Source organism: Hylobates moloch, unplaced genomic scaffold (assembly GCF_009828535.3).
Source record: "Hylobates moloch isolate HMO894 unplaced genomic scaffold, HMol_V3 SCAFFOLD_8, whole genome shotgun sequence".
NCBI lineage: Eukaryota > Metazoa > Chordata > Mammalia > Primates > Hylobatidae > Hylobates > Hylobates moloch.
The window spans coordinates 82344116-82367220 of record NW_026652283.1 but is presented as its reverse complement, the minus strand read 5'-3'; the positions used below and the strand labels follow the sequence as shown (position 1 = coordinate 82367220).

At 38.9% G+C, this 23105-nt stretch overlaps 1 protein-coding gene across 4 annotated transcripts in view; it reads right to left on the bottom strand.

The window, feature by feature from the left end:
- The window catches only part of SETD2 (SET domain containing 2, histone lysine methyltransferase), a 149966-nt gene that overhangs the window by 88638 nt on the left and 38223 nt on the right, over positions 1 to 23105 (bottom strand). For all 4 annotated transcript variants that reach the window (XM_032161749.2, XM_032161751.2, XM_058442474.1 and 1 more), the window contains exons 2-6: positions 22058 to 22073; positions 15575 to 19941; positions 11954 to 12085; positions 9195 to 9323; positions 1087 to 1210 (exon numbers count right to left, since the gene is read on the bottom strand). In XM_032161749.2, coding sequence (XP_032017640.1) covers positions 1087 to 1210; positions 9195 to 9323; positions 11954 to 12085; positions 15575 to 19941; positions 22058 to 22073 — 4768 coding nt within the window. The remainder of the gene's footprint in view (positions 1 to 1086; positions 1211 to 9194; positions 9324 to 11953; positions 12086 to 15574; positions 19942 to 22057; positions 22074 to 23105) is intronic.

Below are 23105 nucleotides of genomic sequence, written 5' to 3'. Positions count from 1 at the left end.
CTCAAATGATTCTCCCACTTGGCCCTAATGTAGTTTTAAACAGACATTCTAAATTTCTCAGTTGTAATTTTTAATATGATTAAGTATAAGTAATTATAGCCCACATAACCTATATAAGCAAAAGCACTTTGGGGCCAGGAACTGTGGCTCACACCTATAATACCAGTACTTTGGGAGGCTAAGGCACGTGGATTGCTTGAGGCCAGGAGTTCAAGACCAGCCTGGCCAACACGGCAAAACCCCGTCTCTACTAAAAATACAAAAATTAGCTGGGCATGATGGTGTGTGCCGGTAGTCCCAGCTACTCAGAAGACTGAGGCACAAGAATCACTTGAACCCGGGAGGCAGAGGTTGCAATGAGCCAAGATGGCACCACTGCACTCCAGCCCAGGTAATACAGCAAGACGCTATCTCTTTTAAAAAAAAAAAAAGGCACTCTGGCGGTCATCAATAATTTCTAAGAGTTGTAATCTAAAACACACTATGTTTATCTTTATATACATAGATATGTAATCTATAGATACATATCTATGTATATAAAGTGTATATAAAGATAAACATAGTGTGTATCTATAGATACATATCTATAGATTACATATATATGTAAATTCCTCTCTCATCCATGTTTTTTTCTACCTTGTCATGCAACAGGAACTTCCACGCTGTTTGTAAATAGACGCTATTTATACTGCTCTGCCCCTCATTTTTGTCGCTTCATATATTTTAGAAATCAGTCGGCAGGACACGGTGGCTCATGCCTATAATCTCAACGCTTTGGTGAGGTCACGAGTTCGAGACCAGCCCGGCCAACGTGGTGAAACCCCGTCTCTACTAAAAATACAAAGATTAGCAAGGCGTGGTGGCGGGCGCCTATAATCCTAGCTACTCAGGAAGCTGAGGCAGGAGAATTGCTTGAACCCAGGAGGCAGGGGATGCAGTGAGCCGAGATCTTGACACTGCACTCCAGCCTGGGCGACACAGCGAGACTCCGTCTCAAAAAAAAAAAAAAAAGAAATCAAATTAGTATCAATGGCTCCTTCAAACCTAACAGATCTGTTTCAAGGCAAACATATCCAAGCTGCTTACCTCATCATTCTTCAGGGCCATGAAATAGTAATGGATGTTTTTGTTTCGTGCATACTCCTTCACTCGAGCTTTAAACTCTTTATGATCGAGTACCTCTCCACAATATTCTAGGACAAAGGTGTTCCTGCAAACCAAAAGGAAAAAAATAGCACTTCCTGCCTAGGAGCAGTATGGAAAAACATATATGCTCAGGCAAAAATAAGGAATTTAAATAAATACTGCAATGTGGATAAATTTAGTTATTACACAAAATAAATTTCAAACATATGTCAAGTATCTAGCTTCTAACCAAGGTTACTTTTCTCCTTCATAGTACTTTTCAAAGAATGTTGATTCTAAGATGCTTTTATAATTTATACCTACACTACCAAAATATATATCCTTTAACTAGATACTAAAACATTCAAGTCTGGCTTAAAATATCAAAAAAACAGTTATTAACAGCTGGAAAACAGCTCTGAAGAAATCAAGAGACTGAAAAGTTAGAGGATTTTTGCTCTAAAAAAAAAAAAAAAAAAAGGCAGCTGGGCGCGGGGGCTCACGCCTGTAATCCCAGCACTTTGGGAGGTAGAAGCGGGTGGATCACCTGAAGTCAGAAGTTCGAGACCAGCCTGACCAATATGGTGAAACCCCCATCTCTACTAAAAATACAAAAATTAGCCAGGGATGGTGGCGTGCACCTGTAGTCCCAGCTACTTGGGAGGCTGAGACAGGAAAATTGCTTGAACCTGGGAGGCAGAAGTTGCAGTGAGCTGAGATTGTGCCACTGCACTCCAGCCTGGGCAACAGAGTGAGACTCCGTCTCAAAAAAAAAGAAAGGAAAAAGAAAAAAAAGAAGGAAATTTAAATATAGCAGCTCTTCTGCTGTCTTTACTCTCAAAGGTCTCTAAAAATGTTAAAGATCAAATCTAATCCCCTTTATGTAATGACATTCTCTTTGACTTCTCTTTAGAATGTTATTGGTAATTGTGATTTATCTTCTTCTTTGGCATCTTTCAGTTACCCTCTATCTTTGAATGTTCTTTTCTTGATTATTTACCGATTTATTCTGAAGATATTAAATTCTCAGTCTTTTCCCCTTCTTTTCTCTAAAAGCTCATTCTAATCAATGACTTCAACTATTAGTTCTATGTAGACAAATGTTATACTATGTTTTACTCCTAAGTTCTGACATGAAATGGCCTGCCTGAAAGTCTTTTCTTATCCCCTCAAAATAAACATGCCCTAATTCTAATGAAAGAAATTTTTTTTAATGTAAATCTTTTGTATTTGTTTACAACATACTGGCATAATCAATGTACTTATTAAAGGAGTTAACTTTGCCAACTGAAAAAAATTAAATCCTGGCCGGGCGTGGTGGCTCACGCTTGTAATCCCAGCACTTTGGGAGGCCGAGGCAGGCGGATCACGAGGTCAGGAGATCGAGACCACGGTGAAACCCCGTCTCTACTAAAACTACAAAAAATTAGCCGGGCGTGGTGGCGGGCGCCTGTAGTCCCAGCTACTCGGAGAGGCTGAGGCAGGAGAATGGCGTGAACCCGGGAGGCGGAGCTTGCAGTGAGCCGAGATTGCGCCACTGTACTCCAGCCTGGGTGACAGAGCGAGACTCCATCTCAAAAAAAAATTAAATCCTTTTACTTTAAAAAATAAAGCAATTAAAAACAAATGAGAAAAGAACACATATATTAAAAAGCAGAGCTCAAAAACAGGATTGAAGGAGTTTATAGTGGATGTATATATATATTTATATAGTAGTCCATCACAAACACATTTAGGTCTCAATAATAAAAATCTGATTATTCATGGGTAAACCTAGAAAGTCAAATTATTACCTCTATAACCAATATTTGAAATGTCCTTTCTAATCCCAGAAGCTTATCATCTTGCAAATAATTTAAAATGATGACAAAATTTGAGGTCCTACAATGTTGGACTCTCCACTTCTAGGATTAGTGCCCTCCCTCGAGAAAAAGAAAAGTCACTTTGGGTGGCTGAAGGGGGGAGGATTGCTTTGGCCCAGGAGTTCAAGACCAGCCTGAGAAACGCAGGAAGACCTCATCTTGACAAACAATAAAAAATTAAAAAATTAGCCGGCCATGGTATTATGTGCCTATAGTCCACTACACCAGTTGAAAGGCTGGAGCAGGAGAATTGTTTGAGCCCTGAGTTTGAATCTACAATGAGCTACGATCACATTACTGCACTCCAGGCTAGGTGACAGAGCAAGACCCCGTTGCATTAAAAAAAGAAAAAAAGGCCGGGCACAGTGGCTCAAGTCTGTAATCCCAGCACTTCGGGAGGCCGAGGTGGGTAGATCACTTAAGCCTGGGAGTTTCAGACCAGCTGGGCAACATGGCGAAACCCCGTCTCTACCAAAATAAATAAATTTAAAAAAATGTTTTAAAACATTTTTTAAAAACTTAAAAAAGAGAGAAAAAGAAAAATGACATCATAGACTGCCTTGTGAATTAAATGTGGTGACTACAAAACATATTATTATCCAGGATCTGGAACTGCACACATAAAAAAATTTCCAATCCCTCTCCTGCCAAAAATCTATCTTCCCTAAACTTACTCATTTAAGGCTTAATTACCTGCTTTTGAAAGGTAGTATGAAAAATAAAAATAAAGCACATTGATGTCATCTGGCATCGATATTATGCCCATTTGACAAATAAGACAGAGTTTGGATAATGTAGGTGATCTATCCAACTTCACAAAGTCCAATTACAGCCTGGGATTCAAACTCCACCTAAATAACTATTTACCTCATTATATTATAAAGATGCTTTCTTGAATTATACTAAAATATTCAATTCTAATGATATTACTCTCAAATCACCTTATTTAGAAAAAGTTCTTAAATATCAGAGCCTGACCAGCCACTAAAATCACTCAGAGTAGAGACCCCACATCAGGAGGTCAGAAGGATATACCAACACACATGGATCTAACAGTTTGACCTTGAGGAAGCAGCTGAGAGAAGCATCTCAAAGTCCTCAGGAATTTGGGGAATGTAGGAAGAGTGGCTAGACCCTCCAGCTGCCTAACCTCCGAAAAACTAAATGAGGCCAGTGTAAAAGTCTATCATGCAGTCCTTAAAACTCTAAGATTTAGGTTTCTTAGAGAAGCTACGTGTCTCAATTAAAAACCAAAATAAAAACAAAAACAAAGCAGAAAAACATCAAATTGCCTGGCATGCAGTGACTAAATCCCATGAAGGCAAAGGCAATGAGAAGTGTGATTCTTATGATTCTTATTAATCTTTTACTAAGCCTGAAATTTGTTCCTGGCTGAATAGGGTTACATCATTGAACTCCTTCTCCTTAAAGCCTGTTCAGGGCAACAGGGCTCTACTATGGCAGGTGGGTGGGGACAGAAATTGTCACTGTCACTGCAATGCTATGGAAGGTTTAGGGGTTAAGGATAATGTCTGCAACTCTCTTTAAGCTTCATCAAAAAAAGATTGATAGATAAAAAAGAGACAGGCAGACAGAGAATGTAAAATAAAGCAAACAGAACAAAATGTTAATAACTATAAAATCTAAGTGGTGCTTATATGGATGCTAACTGTTCAACTCTTTCAACTTTTCTGTAAGTTTGAAACTTTTTATTAATAAAACGGGCCAGGTGTGGTGGCTCACACCTGTAATACCAGCACTTTGGAAAGCCAAGGTGAGAGGATCACTGGAGCTCAGGAGTTCGAGACCAACCTGGGCAACACGGCAAAACCCTGTCTCTACTAAAAATACAAAAAAATTAGCAGAGTATGGTAGTGTACACCTGTAGTCCCAGCTACTGAAGAGGCTGAGGTGAGAGGATCGCCTGAGCCCAGAAGGTTGAGGCGGCAGTAAGCTGTGATCGTGCCACTGCATTCGAGCCTGGGCAACAGAGTGAGACCCTGCGTCGAAAAACAACAAAAAAAAAGTGGAGGGGAAAGATGGCTTCTAAAAAAGCCTCATTTCAGCCGGGCATGGTGGCTCACCCCTGTAATTACAGCACTTCGGGAAGCCAAGCCAGGCAGATCACCTGTAGTCAGGAGTTCGAGACCAGCTGGGCCAACGTGGTGAAACCCCATCTCTGCTAAAAATACAAAAATTAGCTGGGCGTGGTGGCGCACACCTGTAATCCCAGCTACTCAGGAGGCTGAGGCAGGAGAATCACTTGAACCCGGGAAGCAGAGGTTGCAGTGAGCCATGATCGTGCCACTGTGCTCCAGCCTGAGTGACAGAGCAAGACTCCATCTCAAAAAAAAAAAAGCCTCATTTACCCAAATGTCCATCAACTAACAAAAGGATATACAAAATATCGTGTACCCATACAAGAGTATTATTCAGCCATAAATAGGAATTAAGTGCTGACACATGCTGCAATACAGATGAAACCTGAAAAACATAATGCTCAGTGAAAGAAGCCAGACACAAAAGGCCACATATTGTATAATTTCATTTATATGAAATACTGAGAATACATCAACCCACAGAAACAGACAGCAAATTAGTGGCTGCCAGGCCTAGGAGGAGGTGGGTATGAGAAGATTCTGCTTAACAGGTACAGAGTTCCCATTTCAGATGATGAAAATGTTTTGGACACAGACAAAGGTGGCGGTTCCACAAGATTATGAATGCACTAAATGGTACTGAATTGTAAACTTTAAAATGGTCAATCTTATATTATGTGAATTTTACCTCAATTAAAACCCTATCTGGTATCCAATTACATTAAGTCAACCTGGACTGTCTTCTCTTCCTACAACTGGGAGATTTCCTAAAACTACAGGGGTTTTGGTAGTAACCTGCTTTTTTGGTGGGGTCCGCCATGGCACTTTAACACTAACTAGCAACTTAGCTCCAAATAATTTCTCATCCTGTGTAGATCTGACAATCTGTCCTTATTAAATGGTAATACTCTACCAGTAAACAACTCAAGAGTTTTGACTAGTTTATGAAATTCATAAACTACTGGTATTACCATCATCATGTGGAAGTTATAGGAGTAGGAAGGTATGGGAAACACAGAAACATTAAGTCCTAGTATATTGTACCAAAGCAGGGTTCTCTGTGAATAGCTGAAGAAAACGAAAGAGCTTTAGGAAATTTTAACCTGGCTTATAAACTGAAGCCATACATCCTTTCCCCCCTTCCCCAATCTCCTTTCCCCTTAATATGAGAAGAGCACTGAGCTATCAAAGAGTGTCTGTTGCAAATAACAGAATTTAGATCAGGTTTGAAGCTGTGTATTTTACTGCAGATACCACAAAAGACCAGCGTCCAGACAGCTCATCCACTATTGTCCCTGTAAGAGAGGCTTGTGTTCAAACTGTGGTTCCTTTAAAAAGAAAAAAAACAAAAACTCTCAAGAAGACCTGGCTGGCTAGGGCAGAATGAAAGAAGGCATTTTTGAATATGTGCGTCTGGACTAGAACTAGTGATTTTGGAAATTCAATGGGCTGCTTTGAGAGGTATTGAGTTCTGTATCATTAACAGTGTTCAAAGGAAGTGTAACCAATTATTTCTTTAAAATATTATAAAGAATCCAATAAATTGGATATGGGGTATATGACAATTCTGCGGGATATTTGTTTCAAATAAACAATTAAAAACCAGTTATGAGAAGCCTAGGCAACATAGTGAGGACCCCATCTCTACAAAAAATGGAAAAATAAAGTAGCTGGGCATAGTGGCTCACACCTATAGTCTCAGCTACTCAGAAGGCTGAGACAGGAGGATAAATTGAGCCTGCAAGGTCGAGACTGCAGTGAGCTATGATTGTGCCAGGACACTCCAGCGAGGGTGACAGGGCAAGACCCCGTCTCAAAAAAATAAAAAACAATAAAAACCAGTTATGAGCCAGGATGTGTTTTTACAAAACTTAAAGAAATCTATGAGGTTCCTACTAGCCCCCTTTTTGTGTAACAAAACATGTTTTTTTCTAATTGGTTCCCAAAAGGATAGATTAATATAAACATTATTTCTTATCTTCAAAAGAAAAAAAAAAGAACAAATTGCTTATCAAAAGATATATGAGGATTCCTGTCATAAAACCAAATTATTGCCAAGGGGAAAACAGTGAGAAAAAAAAATTATCGTCTTTATTACCTGTGTTTTGAATTCCCACAATAAACAGATTAAACCCCACCAAGTCCTGCCCCAACTCCAACTCCCATCCAAGTGTGGCCATATGCTTAGAGGGTTCTGAAAGAATAGTTATGTCTACGTTACTAGAATCCAGCAAATGTTTTATTTCCTTTCATTTTTTCTTTTATATATTTTTTAAATGTTTCAACCATAAACACATGTAATCTGTTTATATTTAACTTCAAAGAGGCACTTGACTTTCATTAAGAATACTTTTTTTTTTTTTGGAGACAGTCTCGCTCTGTCCCCCAGGCTGGAATGAAGTGCCATGATCTCGGCTCACTGCAACCTCCTCCTCGCGGGTTCAAGCAAATTCTCCTGCCTCAGCCTCCCGAGTAGCTGGGATTACAGGTGTGCGCCATCATGCCTGGCTAATTTTTGTTTTGTTTTTTGAGACAGAGTTTCACTCTTGTCGCCCTGGCTGGAGTACAATGGAGCAATCTCGGCTCACTGCAACCTTCGCTTCCCCGGTTCAAGAGATTCTCCTGCCTCAGCCCCCCAAGTAGCTGGGATTATTGGTGCCTGCCACCACATCGAGCTAATTTTTGTATTTTTAGTAGAGACAGGGTTTCACCACACTGGCCGGGCTGGTCTTGAACTCCTGACCTCAGGTGATCTGCCCACCTCGGCCTCCCAAAGTGCTGGGATTACAGGCGTGAGCCACCACGTCCAGCCTAATTTTGGGTTTTTTGTTTGTTTTTGAGATGGAGTCTTGCTCTGTCTCCCAGGCTAGGGTACAGTGGCATGATCTCCACTCACTGCAACCTCCACCTCCCAAGTTCAAGCGATTCTCCTACTTCAGCCTCCTGGGTAGCTGGGATTATAGGCGTGCGCCACCACACCCATCTAATTTTTGTATTTTTAGTAGAGATGGGGTTTCGCCATGTTGGCCAGGCTGGTCTCGAACTCCAGACTTCAGGTGATCCACTCACCTTGGCTTCCCAAAGTGCTGGGATTACAAGCATGAGTTACCATGCCTGGCCAAGAATACTTTAAATATGCTATATATAAGGAAATTAAACATTTCCAGGAAATACTGAATATGGTAGAAAATAAAGTGAACCTTTTGGTGTATTATATTAAAAACTTACATCAGTTAGATGGAAAGCGACATTTATTCATTCAAGAAATGTTTAATGATTATCTATCAAGTATGTTTTAATTCTTAACCTTGATATGCTCAGGTATTCTCTTCTACTCTTTTTTTTTTTCTTTAAGAGACAAGAGATCACTGCCATCCAGGCTAGAATGCAGTGGCGTGATCACAGCTCACTGTAACCTTGAACTCCCAGGCTCAAGCAGTCCTCCCACTCAGCTTCCCATAGTGCTAAGATTACAGGCATGAGCCACTGCACCTGGCCTTCTTTTCTACTCTTATCCCAACTCAATTTTATGTATACTAATGAATTCTGTCCCAACTCCTTTTTATATAGCTTTATAGAGATTCTGGGGGTCCACAGTAAACACTTGGTACTTGCTTGGAATTAAAGAAAACATAATTACCAAAAAAGAAAAAAAGATTTTTTAAACAACAAGCTAGCTACCAAGTGGTCATTCTATACAATGATCATCATTAAACCTCAGTGTAATAAAGAAATTATTTCCCTACAAAAACATCTAAGTTCAACACCACAAAAACGAAGTGAAGGCCGGGCGCGACGGCTCACACCTGTAATCCCAGCACTTTGGGATGCCAAGGTGGGCAGAAAACTTGCAGTCAGAGTTCGAAACCAGCCTGGCCAACATGGTGAAACAATGTCTCTACCAAAAAATACAAAAAAAATTAGCTGGGCATGGTGGCATGAGCCTGTAGTTCCAGCTACTTGAGAGGCTGAGGCAGGAGAATTGCTTGAATCCGGGAGGTAGAGGTTCCAGTGAGCCAAGATCGCGCCACTGCACTCCAGTCTGGGTGACAGAGTGAGACCTTGTCTCAAAAAAAAAGAAGTGAAAGGTAATTAAACCAGAACTTACGAAGGAAGGTCTTTGGCAGCTCTCAAGCCCCAGCCTTTCTTTTCTGTGAGTATGACTTCCACATCTGCATGCTGTTTTCTCTGAAACCGTCTATTGGAACAATAATCCCCATTTGGACACCGAGAAGAACTGAAATGAGAAAAGGAGGAAATTTAATTCTTTAAAGCAGCAAAAGAACCAAAGTAACTTTGAAAAAATGTGTTAGTATAACTACATATATACATACTTTTATGGTATAATTAGCATATGTATGACTAACCCCCAACTAAGCCTTCCTTTCCTTCCATCACAAAGGGATTCCTTAGAACTGAGTATCTACATTGTTACTTAAACAGATCATACCCACAATACAGCCTTGACATCTGGTCATCACAGGATGTATCTACCACTCCCTAGGTGTCTAGAATACATTTTCCAGCTGCATGTAAGCTTTCAGTACATTGACAACTCTGCAGAACTTATTTTCTGTAAGTGCACCTTCCCTTCCTTCTACTCTAATCACTTTTAATTTCATTTTTTGAATGCAGCTAACTACTTGATCTACAATTGAGAAAATCTAAAGCCATTATTAAACGTATCCGTGTTCAGAGTAAACAGAATAACATGGCACCGCTCTTCTCCCATGGATCCTAGAGTAAAAATGATAAAATCAAACAGTGATTGACTTGACTTAATATGTGATAGATACAAAGGTTTTTAACAATGATTAAAACTACACCAGAGGGGGCTGAGTGCGGTGGTTCATGCCTGTAATCCCAGCACTTTGGGAGGCCGAGGCAGGTGGATCACTTGAGGTCAGGAATTCAAGACCACCCTCGCCAACATAGTGAAACCCTGTCTCTCTGAAAAATACAAAAATTAGCCGGGCATGATGGTGCACGCCTGTAATCCCAGCTACTTGGGAGGCTGAGGCAGGAGAATTGCTTGAACCCAGGAGGCAGAGGCTGTAGTGAGTCAAGATTGCACCACTGCACTCTAGCCTGGGCGACAGGAGACTGTCTCAAAAAAAAAAAAAAAAAAAAAAAAAGACCACTAGAAATTACCAATCATTTTGAATACATTATTATTTATTGCCAACCCAGCAGCAAATACCATTTTTAGCAATGGTCAAAGGATGAAAGATTTGCTCTAGAGTGAGGCAGTATAAAGGAAAGCTTTCAGGAGGGAAGAGAATTTAAGGCAGAATCTCTAATGATAGGTAGGATATGCATAAAGAAAGCTGGAGATATAACTGTCCCTGCCTGTGTGCAGAAGAAATAGGAAAACAATCCCTGTTTGGACAAAGGGAAATGAAACAACTGAAGATAACTGGTAAGAAAGGTGAGTTGCTGGAGGATGAAAAGACAGGCTGATGATATGCTATGAAGGGCTCTGAATACAAGGCTAAGTTTGAACCTAATCATGAGAACAACCGAGAACTACTAAAAGCTTAAGTGTGTGAATAATATGAACAAGTATTTTTCTTCATGTACGCTTCACAAGGTTGGCAGGAAAACCCAGAAGAATGACTAGGGCAACAATATGAAGTTAGAACAATGCTAACTCTATGTCTTCTCTTGTTACATCTGTACTGTCATCTCTCTCTCTAGTTTGGATAAAATACCACCAAAAATCCTTTCTCTTTATTTTTTCAAGGTATATATATTTTATTTTTGCAAGACTATAACATGAGCAAAACCAAAAACTGAGCTTTGAGAAAAAAACACTTCACCAACATCAAAAATAAGGTATACTCTTTCCATGTTAAAGACAAGAATATATTTTTCATCAATCAGATTGGTTAAAAAAATTTTTTTGAGACAAGGTCTCGCTCTGTCACCCAGGCTGGAGTACAGTGGAGTGACAGCTCACTGCAACCTCCACCTCCTGGGTTCAAGTGCTTCTCCTGCCTCAGCCTCCAGAGTAGCTGGGATTACAGGTGTGTGTCATCATGCCTGGTTCATTTTTGTATTTTTTAGTAGAGATGGGGTTTCACCATGTTGGCCAGGCTGATCCTAAACTCCTGGCCTCAAGTAATCTGCCTGCCTCAGCCTCCCAAATAGCTGGGATTATAGGCATGAGCCACTACGCCTGGCCAAAATTAAGTTTTTTAATGTAAAGATATTTACTATTTATAAGAACAATACAGAAGCAAATGTCTGTCAACAGAATAATTACCGGCTAACTATGAATAGAATACATAATGCAGTCAAGAGAAAGATTAAGGCAGGTCTGTACATAGAGCTCTGATTAGGTCTGATTAGCAAATCCAGGCAAGTATATAGAATAAGATTTTATCTGTATACATAAAAAGAGGAAAACATCTACCTATGCTAGCACAGGCATTAAAAGTTTTCCGGAAAAACGACAAAACAATGGGATTGATGTTTGGGAGAAGAAGACATTCACTTTATGCATTTCTGAAACGTTAGGGTTTTATTTCACTTTATAGTGAAAGCTAAAAAATACCAACATTTACCTCCTAGGAGATGAATATTATAAAAGATAAAAAAGTACTGAATAGAAATTAATATTATAGGACTACTTTACAGAGCACTTACAACATGGTGGGTACTGTAATCTAATGCACAATGCAAGGGATATTTGTTGCCCTATTAATATCTGTTTTCTACCATACATCAAAGTATCTACTATACTTTTTTGCTTATAGTCATCCATAGGTAGGAGAAAGGTTAAATTTTATTCTTCATTGATAATTCAATATTTAGAGACATTTAATAGAAGTGTTGAGCAAAAGCCGAGCATTCTAATTTACTTACCATTCAATCATGAGAAGACGATTAAGACAATCTTCCCCACATGCTATTTCACCTTGAGCTCTTTCATCTTTAGAAAGAGGTGTACACTCACACTGCATTCGCTTAATATCTCGATGAGATTTATTCTTCTTTCTATTGGGTAAAATTTCATAAAAACTGATTAAATAAATTTCCTGGTAAAGATATAACATATTTAATCAAGTATGTGCTAAATCTCATTAGATTCTTTTGGGTTTTTTTAAACAGGGTCTTGTTCTGTCACCCAGGCCAGGGTGCAGTGATGCGATCATGGCTCACTGCAGCCTCAACCTCCTGGATTCAAATGACCCTCCCACTTCCACCCTCCTGAATAGCTGGGACCACAGCTCATGCCAATACGCTTGGTTTTTGTTGTTGTTGTTGTTGTTTGTTTGTTTTTAATATTCTGTAGAGACAGGGTCTCTCTATGTTACTCAGGCTGGTTTTGAACTCCTGGGCTCAAGAAATCCCCCTGCCTCCACTTCCCAAAGTGCTGCAATCACAGGCATGACCCACTACGCCTGGCTAGATTCACATTTAATGATTCCTGTAAGTCAACCATTCAAAATAAAACATCTAATTATTAGTACTTGTGAGACTGAAAATCCTAAGAACTGTGTTACCAAAAAAAAAAAAAAAACATGAGAAGGGCAACCTTAACCTTGGCAAATGGGGAAGATAAGATGAGTTCAAGACTAATCATTCTGGAACTCAGCCCTTATTTCGTAGTCCAGGTCAGCTAAGCTTTGGATTCTGAACAGTTTCAAGTGTTAAAGTCATACTTTAACATGCATTTCAAATAGTGGCATAGCTGGTTAAAGTTAAGTTTAAGAATCAGACCTCATGGATGAGCAAACAATAGTTGAGACACAAGATTGAGGGAGAAAAGGGGTTTCTAAAAAAATGAGAGTGAGTTCTAACTCAATCCAATATTTCAGACTATCTTTCAGTAACATCACATTTGCATAAATTTTGTTTAAAAGCAGACTGAATTTTTTAAATGAAGTGTAATTACAGAATAATCAGGTAAATGTTTAAGAGAGCTAAACTTTCTCCATGCAGACAGATTTATTTTGGAGAAGAACATAAACTGCTAAAATTTGATTGGGTTCATAATAACCCACTCCAGAGTGTGCTAAGTAAAAGTGAAAATGTGATTATTTATTGGCCTTTTTGCTGATGAACTAGTCTTTTACCCTGGTCTTAAAAAAAAAAAAAAAAAAAAAAAAAAACAACCAAAGATGGTCAAAAAAGATCTGTTAAGATATGTGTAAGATTAGGGAACTATAAGAACTATAACTCACTCTGTGACTATCAAACAGGAAACAGCATAGCTGCTCAATGGTTATCTAATCTCCTACCTCTAATCTGCTTTGATCTTCAACATATGTTCTATTCTAGTGGTAATTTTATAAAGTGCCTAAAGAGTGTTGTGATAGTTTTAAATAAGTTTAGGTGAAAAGAATGATTCCTCTTGATTAAAGACACAATTCGTTAATGAGTATGTGAATATGCTTAGCCTGAAGATGACTAAACAAAATTATCTATTTAGAAGTACTTAGCTACAATTTTGAAGAATCAGCAGCAGCTTAATTTGTATTGCTCTAGAAGGCTGGAATAGGACGAATGGGCATAGATTTTGGCAGGTAAGCCCTTTTCCATTAAACGTAAGAAAAATTTTTTCATTATATTCATATTATTTTTTATAAGAGTTTGTCTTTTTAGTGACTCCTAAATGCCTAGCATATAACAGGCACTTCCAATTTTTGAATATATAGGCCAGGCGTGGTAGCTCACGCCTGTAATCCCAGTACTTTGGGAGGCCGAGACGGGCGGATCACCTGAGGTCAGAAGTTCGAGACCAGCCTGGCCAACATAGCGAAACCCATCTCTACTAAAAATATAAAAATTAGCTGGGCGTGGTGGCACCCGGCAGAGGTTGCAGTGAGCTGAGATCACACCACTGCACTCCATCCTCGGCGACGAAGTAAGACTCTGTCTCAAAAACAAAAAAAAGTTAAATATATATAAATCCTTCCCACTGCAAAGTGATGGAAGCCCTCTTATGCCTCCACTAATATATATATATATATATATATATATATATATATATATATAATCAGATATATATATAATCAGATATATATAATCAGATATATATATATATCTGATTCTCAATGCTAAAGAAAAGTCAGAGAATTGGACTGATTAGTTTTATTTATATTCTTTTACAAAGATCTTGTAAGTTCCATTAGTCTACTCACGCAGTTCCTAAAGGGTACTACTTAAAATATTGAATATTTTAAATGTAAACCTAATTTATTACTAGATATAAATGAAAATAGCTGTAAAAGGCTCTCTGTTAAAAGGTTATTTTGTAATAGAAAAACATTTCTGGTAGGACCTACCTTTAAAATTAAGTCTTTTACCTTATACACAGTGGAAATTTTGATTTAATAACATTTTGATGCTTAAAGGTACAATGGCTAGGTTGATTCTCAACTAGCAGGAAAACTTCCAAAAAAGGAGAGTAAGTGGGCAGGATACTTTTTGGTTTTTTAAGTACAATCAACATACATTTACATCAGGAAAATGAGAAAATTATCAAAGAAGGGTTAAAGTTAAAACAGACTGAGAAGCCCTGCTCTAGAGGACTGTGTTTTCATTACTCTTATTCTCATTATAATTTGTTTCATGTTAGGGATTTTTTGATAAACCACTTTATCATTTCTAAAATATTTATTACACTATTGCCAGATTTAATCTATGAACAATAGTCTAAAAAAAAATGAGAGAAGAAAATTATGTTCTAGTCTAGTTCTAACTTTATAAGTACCTGATGTGGTTTGGCTGTTTCCCCACCCAAACTCAACTTGAATTGTATCTCCCAGAATTCCCACATGTTGTGGGAGGGTCCCAGGAGGAGGTAACTGAATCATGGGGGCTGGCCTTTCTCGTGTTATTCTTGTGATGGTGAATAAGTCACACAAGATCTGATGGGTTTATCAGGGGTTTTCACTTTTGCTTCTTCCTCCTTTTCTCTTGCCACCACCATGTAAGAAGTGCCTTTTGCCTCCTGCCACAATTCTGAGGCCTCCCCAGCCATGTGGAACTGCAAGTCCAATTAAACCTCTTTTTCTTCCCAGTCTCGGGTATGTCTTTATCAGCAGCATAAAAACGGACTAATACAGTACCCAAAGATACTTCATTCTGCACATTTTTGAAAATAAAATCCAAGGTAACCACTTTTTTCTTCTCTAAGTACAGATTATTTTGCTGGGGTTTTATTCTGTTTTTTTGGTCAGACTTTCACATGTAAAAGGAATTACAGAAATACTGGGCTAGCCTAAATTATAACTTGAAAACCAAATATGTAATAAAAGAAAAAAATAGACATCTCTTTTCCTGGGGGGGGGGGGGGGAATGGGGAAAGGAATCTATACTATCAAATCTAAATAGGTAAAAACACTTTTTTAGGCTTTTACATTTATTTTATCCCACAACTCTTTCATGTGTTTAATCTCATACAGTCTGAATTGTTTAAAGGCTTTTTCTAACAAAAAAAGAGCAAAAATTTGTCAAACAAGTATTAATTAGACTTACCTTTCTGTTAAATAAACATTTTCTTCAATAAGATCAAAGTAACAAGGCATTTTCCCTTGCTTGGCACATTCCTTCCATCGCTGTGGGTCCCTGAAGTCATCCATGACACAGGAGGGCCCAACCAGTGCTGAGCCTGGGGGCACTGATGTCTCTCCCTGCTCTACCTCCACTCTAACTTTCTTTCTGTCCTGAAGCTCACCATCACTTTCAGAATCACTCTCTATTTCCTGCCTCCTTTTCTTAAGAGGCCCTCTATCTTTGATATCATTTTTTTCTAAGTTTTTTGAAAAATCTTTCTTTTCATTCACAGCTAAAGTGTCCTTAATGGAATTGCTGCTTATTTCGGGTGCTTGCACTGACCCCTTGTCTTTCTGAAGGGATAGAAGAAATTTATTGGACTGGTCTGAAAAATGGGATCCATCCTGTTGATCCCAATTCTCCTCTTCTTCACGATCATCTGTTAGGGAATCTGGTACCTGTCCTTGAGTTCGATCATACACAACCCCAGTTCCAGGAGGTCTACCTGATCTCGGATCCCAGTAACCATTGCCTTGCCAGTAATCACGTGTCCCACCATACTGTTCTGCATTTTGCTGATACTTGTGTCCACCACAAGCTCCATAGCTACTGTCAGGTTGTTGATATGTAGTAGAAGGCTTTTCTTGAGAGAAGTCCCAACCTAAGTTTCTGAGCTCTTCTGATGAGTGCAAGACATCCACACGTGATATCTCACAAGAGGAAGAAAAACTCAATTCTGTTTTTCCCAGTCTACTATCTGGCCTGTTTTGGAAAGTGGCCTGTTGCCAAGACTTATTTGGGACATCTTCAAAATCAGAAGAATAAATTGGCAGCTCTTCTTGCTGCCTAGAAGATATTTTGGCTTTCACGGTTTCCTCTGAATTTGGGTGACCCAGAGGGTCAGATTTCACATCTGTATGACTTGTACTATCAACCCCATCACTCTGAGGATGAGAAAGTTCAGGCAGGTGGTTATCTATTTGTTTTCTACTGGACTGTGTAAAAGAAATTTCCGGATTCTTCTCTGTTCCTTTATGAAGGAAAAACTTATCAGTTTGAGGACAGGCTTTACTTGCTATACTTTCAAATTTTTCCTCATAAGAATGTCTCCTTGACTCCAATCTCTCATCTTCCCAATGGTCAGAATAGTGTCTATAACTTTGACTGCTCCGAGAAGAACAAGGACTTGTTTCTTCCATGGGCAAAGTAGAATTCTTTGGCACAACCACAACAGACTGGAGACGGTTTCTTGGAATACTGCTATCATCCGAATCTGTATCTTCTGAATCACTTTCATCATTTGAACTTTCAGAAGAGCCAGAATAATCTTCATGAACAGTAGACACAATTTCTGGGGCATGACCACTACTGTCACACTTTAATGCATAAGTTACACCATCACTGTCTTCCACGGTTAAATTCAAATCACAAGAAGAAAACACAACTTCTGAGTCATCAGAAGTATGCATACGTCCTCCTTCTCCTCTTTCATCTAAAGAGATTTCTGGTCTTCCTCTTCTTTCAGGCAATATGGAATTCCCTTCTTCTTGAGCCTCTTGCAAACATTTCCCAGATAACCCATTATTACGCCTGTTCTCCCTGGAAACAAATCCCTTTCCTGAATCAGGAAGGTCACTACCTACTTCTACTATTGTTTCTTTCCCTGCATGCTTTAAAAACTCTGAACTTTTTTTACTCTTTAGCACTGCATCCAGAACTGGAGATGTGTTCTCTCCGCATTTCAAGAGAGTTAGACTGTCCACCTTTATTCCCGGTGGAAGACTCTGAAGAGATGAAGCAATACCGGAACTCCCAACAGGTTGATATAAATCATCAAAATGATTAACAGAAGCTGAACTAGTGCTACCGATGCTCTGCTTATATTCTTCACATGCAAATTTTGAGTGATCTGTCAAATTTCTACTATCACATATAACTGGTTTTGATTCCAAATGCATATTCATAAAGCTATTTGAAGAAATCTTCATAACCAAAGGCTCAATATTTTCAGCTTCGGAGTTACACAAAGAAGGGTTGCTATCGTTCGAAGTACAGTATATGTCTGAATCTTTGGTTTTGCAGCAAGAAACCCTCGTATCAACTGGTTCTTTAACTACTGTTTTGGAATAATCTATAGTCATAACTGGCAAAGACATGAGTTTATCTTGGTGTGGTGACACCAGAGGTTCTGTTTCTCTAAATGGGCTTTCTGACTTCTTATGCAGCATGCATGTATCATCCAAGTCTTTTTCTTTGCATCTACTAACATTCTGAAATCCATTTGATGAAAGCATGCATGCTTTGACCAAAGGGGATAACTCCGATCCAGTCACACTATCATCAGAAGTCATTAAAACAGCATCAGTTTTAGAAGTGCAAAATGTTGCCAAATCAGATTCTGCCCCAGGAGATCCATTTATATTTAATTCTATGGGACAAAAACTTCTTAATTGATCATTCTTCACTTTAGATAAAGAGTCTAATTCCTTAATACCATCATGGCTATCATGTGTTATAAATTCAGACTTAAAAATAGGCAATTCATCTAGCTTTTTTAAAGCAGGTGAATCATTTAATCGATTTGATGGAGCTGGAGACCCAGCCTTTTCTCTTTCAGGATTTTTATTAATCATTCTTAATTCACTACCTTTTGAACAAGGTGTCTGTAAACTAAAAGAATGAGACTGTTTGATTTCTTCATTTAATTCTGTACAACAGAAAGAATTTTTAAATTTATCAGACTTGGGTATAGGTTTTGAAAGGGTAGACTTATAACGGGAAGCACTACTGTCGTGCTTAGAATATGATGACCCTCGTCGGAATCCCAGTTCATTAGGGGGAGAACAACATCTTTTAATTGCTTCATTTTCTGAAGTCCTTTTAGATTCTCTTTCTAGTTTTGAAGAATACTTGCCTCTTCTTTCCATCTCTAAGTAAGAGGTCTCAGTTTTACAGTCCCGATCAGATTTAGAATAGGATGATGTCCTTAGGTCTCTGTAAGAAGAGGAATGAGATGAGGTACGCCTTGAGTATGTCTTCTTATACTCTTCTTCTGAGTCAGAACTCTCTCGTGCTCTGTTATCTGCGTATGGCCGAGAATAGCGTGTCCTCTCTCGATAAGGGGAGCTCCTATGGTAGCGACGATCAGAGTCATAATAATGAGATCGTTCTGACCTGGAATAGGATAAATTAGTTCTAGAGCCTCTCTCAGACCTAGAATGAGATCTGCTCCGCCGTCGCTCTCTTTCTGATCTACATCGGGAAGATACATACCGAGTATCTCTTTCAAGTTTTGAATAGCTAAAATATTTATCATCTCTGTCTGTTTTAGATCGTGAAGATTTCCCTAGATCCTCACTTTTTAAAGGTGCTGAGCTCTTTTTAAAATCTCTTTCCTTTTCAATGCTTGCTGAAAATTTTAAATCATGTGATCTTTGACTTGAAGAAGTCCGTACAGAATCTTCATCAGATTCTGAACCAAGAAAGGTGCCTTCAGATTGTGAGGATTTCTTCTTAGAACCTGTTTTTTTACAGCTCAGATTAATCTTAGAACTATCTGGAATTTCTTCATCCTTCCCAATATGGGAATCTTCTTTTTTTGAGGAAATATCTGCTTGCTCATTCAATATTTGAATTATGTGTTCTTCTGAACTATTAGATACAGTGTCCTGCTTAGTATCTGCTTCTAAAGATTCTGGTACAATTATAATTGGTGGTTCTTTCAGAGATCTAACTGCTACATCTACTGGTAAGGGTACTGGTGCTGCCATTAGAACTGTTATTGGTGTATGTGGCAAGGCCACTGGCTCTGTTACTGGTGCTGGTGATGAGAGTGTTGTGGCTTGGAAAGGTGGAGGCGGTGGAGGCGGAGATGAGGGCGGTGAGTCTACAGTTGTTGATTCTGCTATCACTGCTGGTAATGGTGCTGCATGAGTAGGCGGAGATGCTACTGCTGTGGTAGTAGCCAGCAGTGGCCTGGATGTTACATGAAGCAGGTGTTTCTTAAAATGAATTTTGCCCAATTCCACCCTTGACTTTGGTGGGGAAGATTCTTCTGCAGTAGATAAGGTATCACCAATTTCCATTTTCATTTTAGGAGTCAAGTCTACCTGAAGAGGTACAGCTGGAGGGTTTGGAGTATCACTTTGCTTTTCATTGCCAAGTGCAGTGAGAAACCTATTCTGCAAAGTTTTCTTTGTAAGGCTGAAGCTGAATGACACCTTCTGTCGTCCCTGTTCTTCCAAATTAACTTTTGTTTTGGTGCCTTTGGGCAAAAATCGACTAGAAGCAACACCTTTGAACATTGGTCCTTTGATGAAACCTGTTTTCTGCACATTTTCAATCTTTGCCTACAAATGAACAAAATAAGCAATTACTACTACAATAAATAGTTACTTTCAAATGGACTACACAGTTTAAAATGTTTATTGGAGAAATGAAAAGCTCTTTTTAATAACAAACAGTAGGAATTTCACTAAGCTATATATATCTTTATTATGAAAATTTTCAAACACAGTCAAAAGTATACAAAATGGTATAATAAATCCCTAAGTATCCACTCCGAGCTTCAACAATTACCTATTTTCCCCATTCTTACTTTCTCTTACATAAATAATTTTTTCAGTTTTATAACTATTTTCCAGGTAGCATTTTTTAAAAAGAATTTTTTAAAAACCTGACATATGTTTAAAAAACATTTGTATAAAGGGCAATATCTAACATCTCAGTACTCAATATGGTTTGTTCTTGTGTTGTATCAGAGATGAAAAATCAGAGGTCATCAAGACCAGTGGTCTCCTGACATCACATTGAGTGCACAGTAAAAATACTCATCTGGGTTGAGCACGGTGGCTCACACCTGTAATCCCAGCACCTTGGGAGGCCAAGGCGGGAGGATCACTTGAGGTCAGGAGATCGAGACCAGCCTGGCCAACATAATGAAAACCCATCTCTACTAAAAATACAAAAATTAGCAGGGTGTGGCTACAGCATGTGCCTGTAACCCCAGCTACTTGGGAGGCTGAGGTGGGAGAATCACTGGAACCCCGGAGGCAGAGGTTGCAGGGAGCCAAGATGGCACCACAGAACTCCAACCTGGGCAACAGAGCGAGACGCTGTCTCAAAAAAATTAAAAATTTAAAAATTTAAAATAACATACTCATCTATGATCCAGACTCTAGGAAATATCAACTATCAACTGGAGCTATTGAGCTCTAAGATGAGGAAAGGGTTTGTTTTTCAGGGTGTTTTGAGGTTTTTGGTTTTTTCAAAAAAAAAAAAAAAAAAAAAAAAAAAAAAACAAGCATTGCATAGGCAATTCTAATCAATGTCCGAGGTTTGGGAAACCACTGATATAGAGGAACTTCCGACCTTACTTGTTTTACAGACGAGGTAACCAAATGAGGACCAGGCCTTCTGCCTTCCTGGAGAGTACTATGCCTTGGCACACACACATCACTGTCTCTGCCTGGGCCCCCCACCCTCAGGTAATAATACTGCTGTATGAGCAGCAGTTACAAAGTATAAACCTAAGAAGACTACTTTTCTTCCATGTTTGCCAAATCACCAAAGGAAATGGTGAGCTTTGGAAGTTCAAGGCATAATGTAGGTTGTAGAAAGAGCATCAGAAAAATCTACAGCAACAAACTCAATCCTAAATTAAAGATGGTGGTATACTGCCCATATGCAAAATTCTTCTAATTAACGTTCTTTAATCCACTTTGGCTATTTAAGAGAATAACTTCCCTTTCAACACAGTAAAATCTGAAATCAGTTTTCAAAATTACATAGTAGTCATTCAAGTTGGAAAGTAAATACTTTCACATGTATTACCATGGAGCAGTGAATTCCAAATACTTTATTTTTTTGAGACAGAGTCTTGCTCTGTTGCCCAAGCTGAAGGGCAGGGGCACCATCTTGGCTCACTGCAACCTCCTCCTCCCCAGTTCAAGCAATTCTCCTGCCTCAGCCTCCTAAGTAGCTGGGACTAAGCCACCTTGTCTGGCTAATTTTCTTATTTTTAGTAGAGACAGGGTTTCACCATGTTGGCCAGGCTGGTCTCAAACTCCTGACCTCAAGTGATCCACCTGCCTCAGCTTCCCAAAGTGCTGGGATAACAGGCATGAGCCAAATACTTTTAAGAAACAGAATCCACTTTTCAAGTTAAATCTTAAATGGAAGCTCATACATAAAAAACAAGTAAAAGATATTTTTAGAACTTCCAACTTTCTCTACCTTTCCTAAATCTCTTGAAGCTCTAAAGTTTAAAAATCATTTTTCTGAGATACACAACATCCCTCACTGGGATAAGTTACATGGCTCTAAAAACAAAATTAAAAACTATTACTTCATTTCACATTCAAAATGATAGCTACATTTTGAGTGTTTTCAGCTTTTACCCAATTTCTAAAACGTGTTTAGTGGTCCATCTCATAATCACTGAATGACTACGTAAATTATACTTACCTCGTTTTCTTCTTCTCTATTTCCATTCAGCCAAGAAAACATGCAAAAGAATAAAAAGAAATCATAAATACTTAAAAACGATTGAAATAATAGTTATTTGTATTAAAACTTAGGATACTTACTACCTACAGGTATATTCTATATGAATTGTCCATTCCTTCAGACTCAGTTACATACAGTTTAACAAATATTTACTCAAGATAGTGTCACATACTATGCTGAGTGCTGGAGACCAAATTTGAATAAAGCAGCATCCCTGCCCTCAAAAAGCTCAGCTTCCTGTAAGTTACAAAAAAGAAATTTGTAACAAAAGTAATTCCAACATAATGGAGTAAATATAAAAATAGAAATATATATAGTGAGACAGCAAAGAGGATGATAAGCAACTCAGTTTAGTGGGAAAATAGGAATGCAAAGAATTTTTCCTGCCCAGGTGTGGTGGCTCACACCTGTAATCCCAGCACTTTGGGAGGCTGAGGCCGGCTGATGGCTTGAGGCCAGGAGATTAACACTAGACTGGGCAACGTGGTGAAACCCTGTCTCTATAAAAAATACAAAAAAATAGCCAGGCATGGTGGCGTGCACTTGTAGTCCCAGCTACCTGGGAGGCTGAGGTGGGATGATCACCTGAGCCCAGGAGGTCGAGGCTACAGGTAGCCATGATTACACCACTGCACTCCAGCTGTGGTGATGGCTGTCTTTTAAAAAAAAAAAAAAAAAATTCCTTAAGAGAGGATTCATTTTTGAAGAATACATTTGTGAGAAGATCCCAGGCAGAGTCAGAGATTAACACATAAAATAAGGCTGGGCATTGTGGCCCATGCTTGTAATCCCAACACTTTAACAGGCTAAGTTGGGAGGATCACGAGTTCAGGAGTTCGAGACCATCCTGGGTAACATAGCAAAACCTCGTCTCTCTTAAAAATAATTTTTAGGCCAGGTGCAGTGGCTCACGCCTGTAATCCCAGCACTACGGGAGGCTGAGGCAGGCAGATCACCTGAGGTCAGGAGCTCGAGACCAGCCTGGCCAACATGGTGAAACCCCATC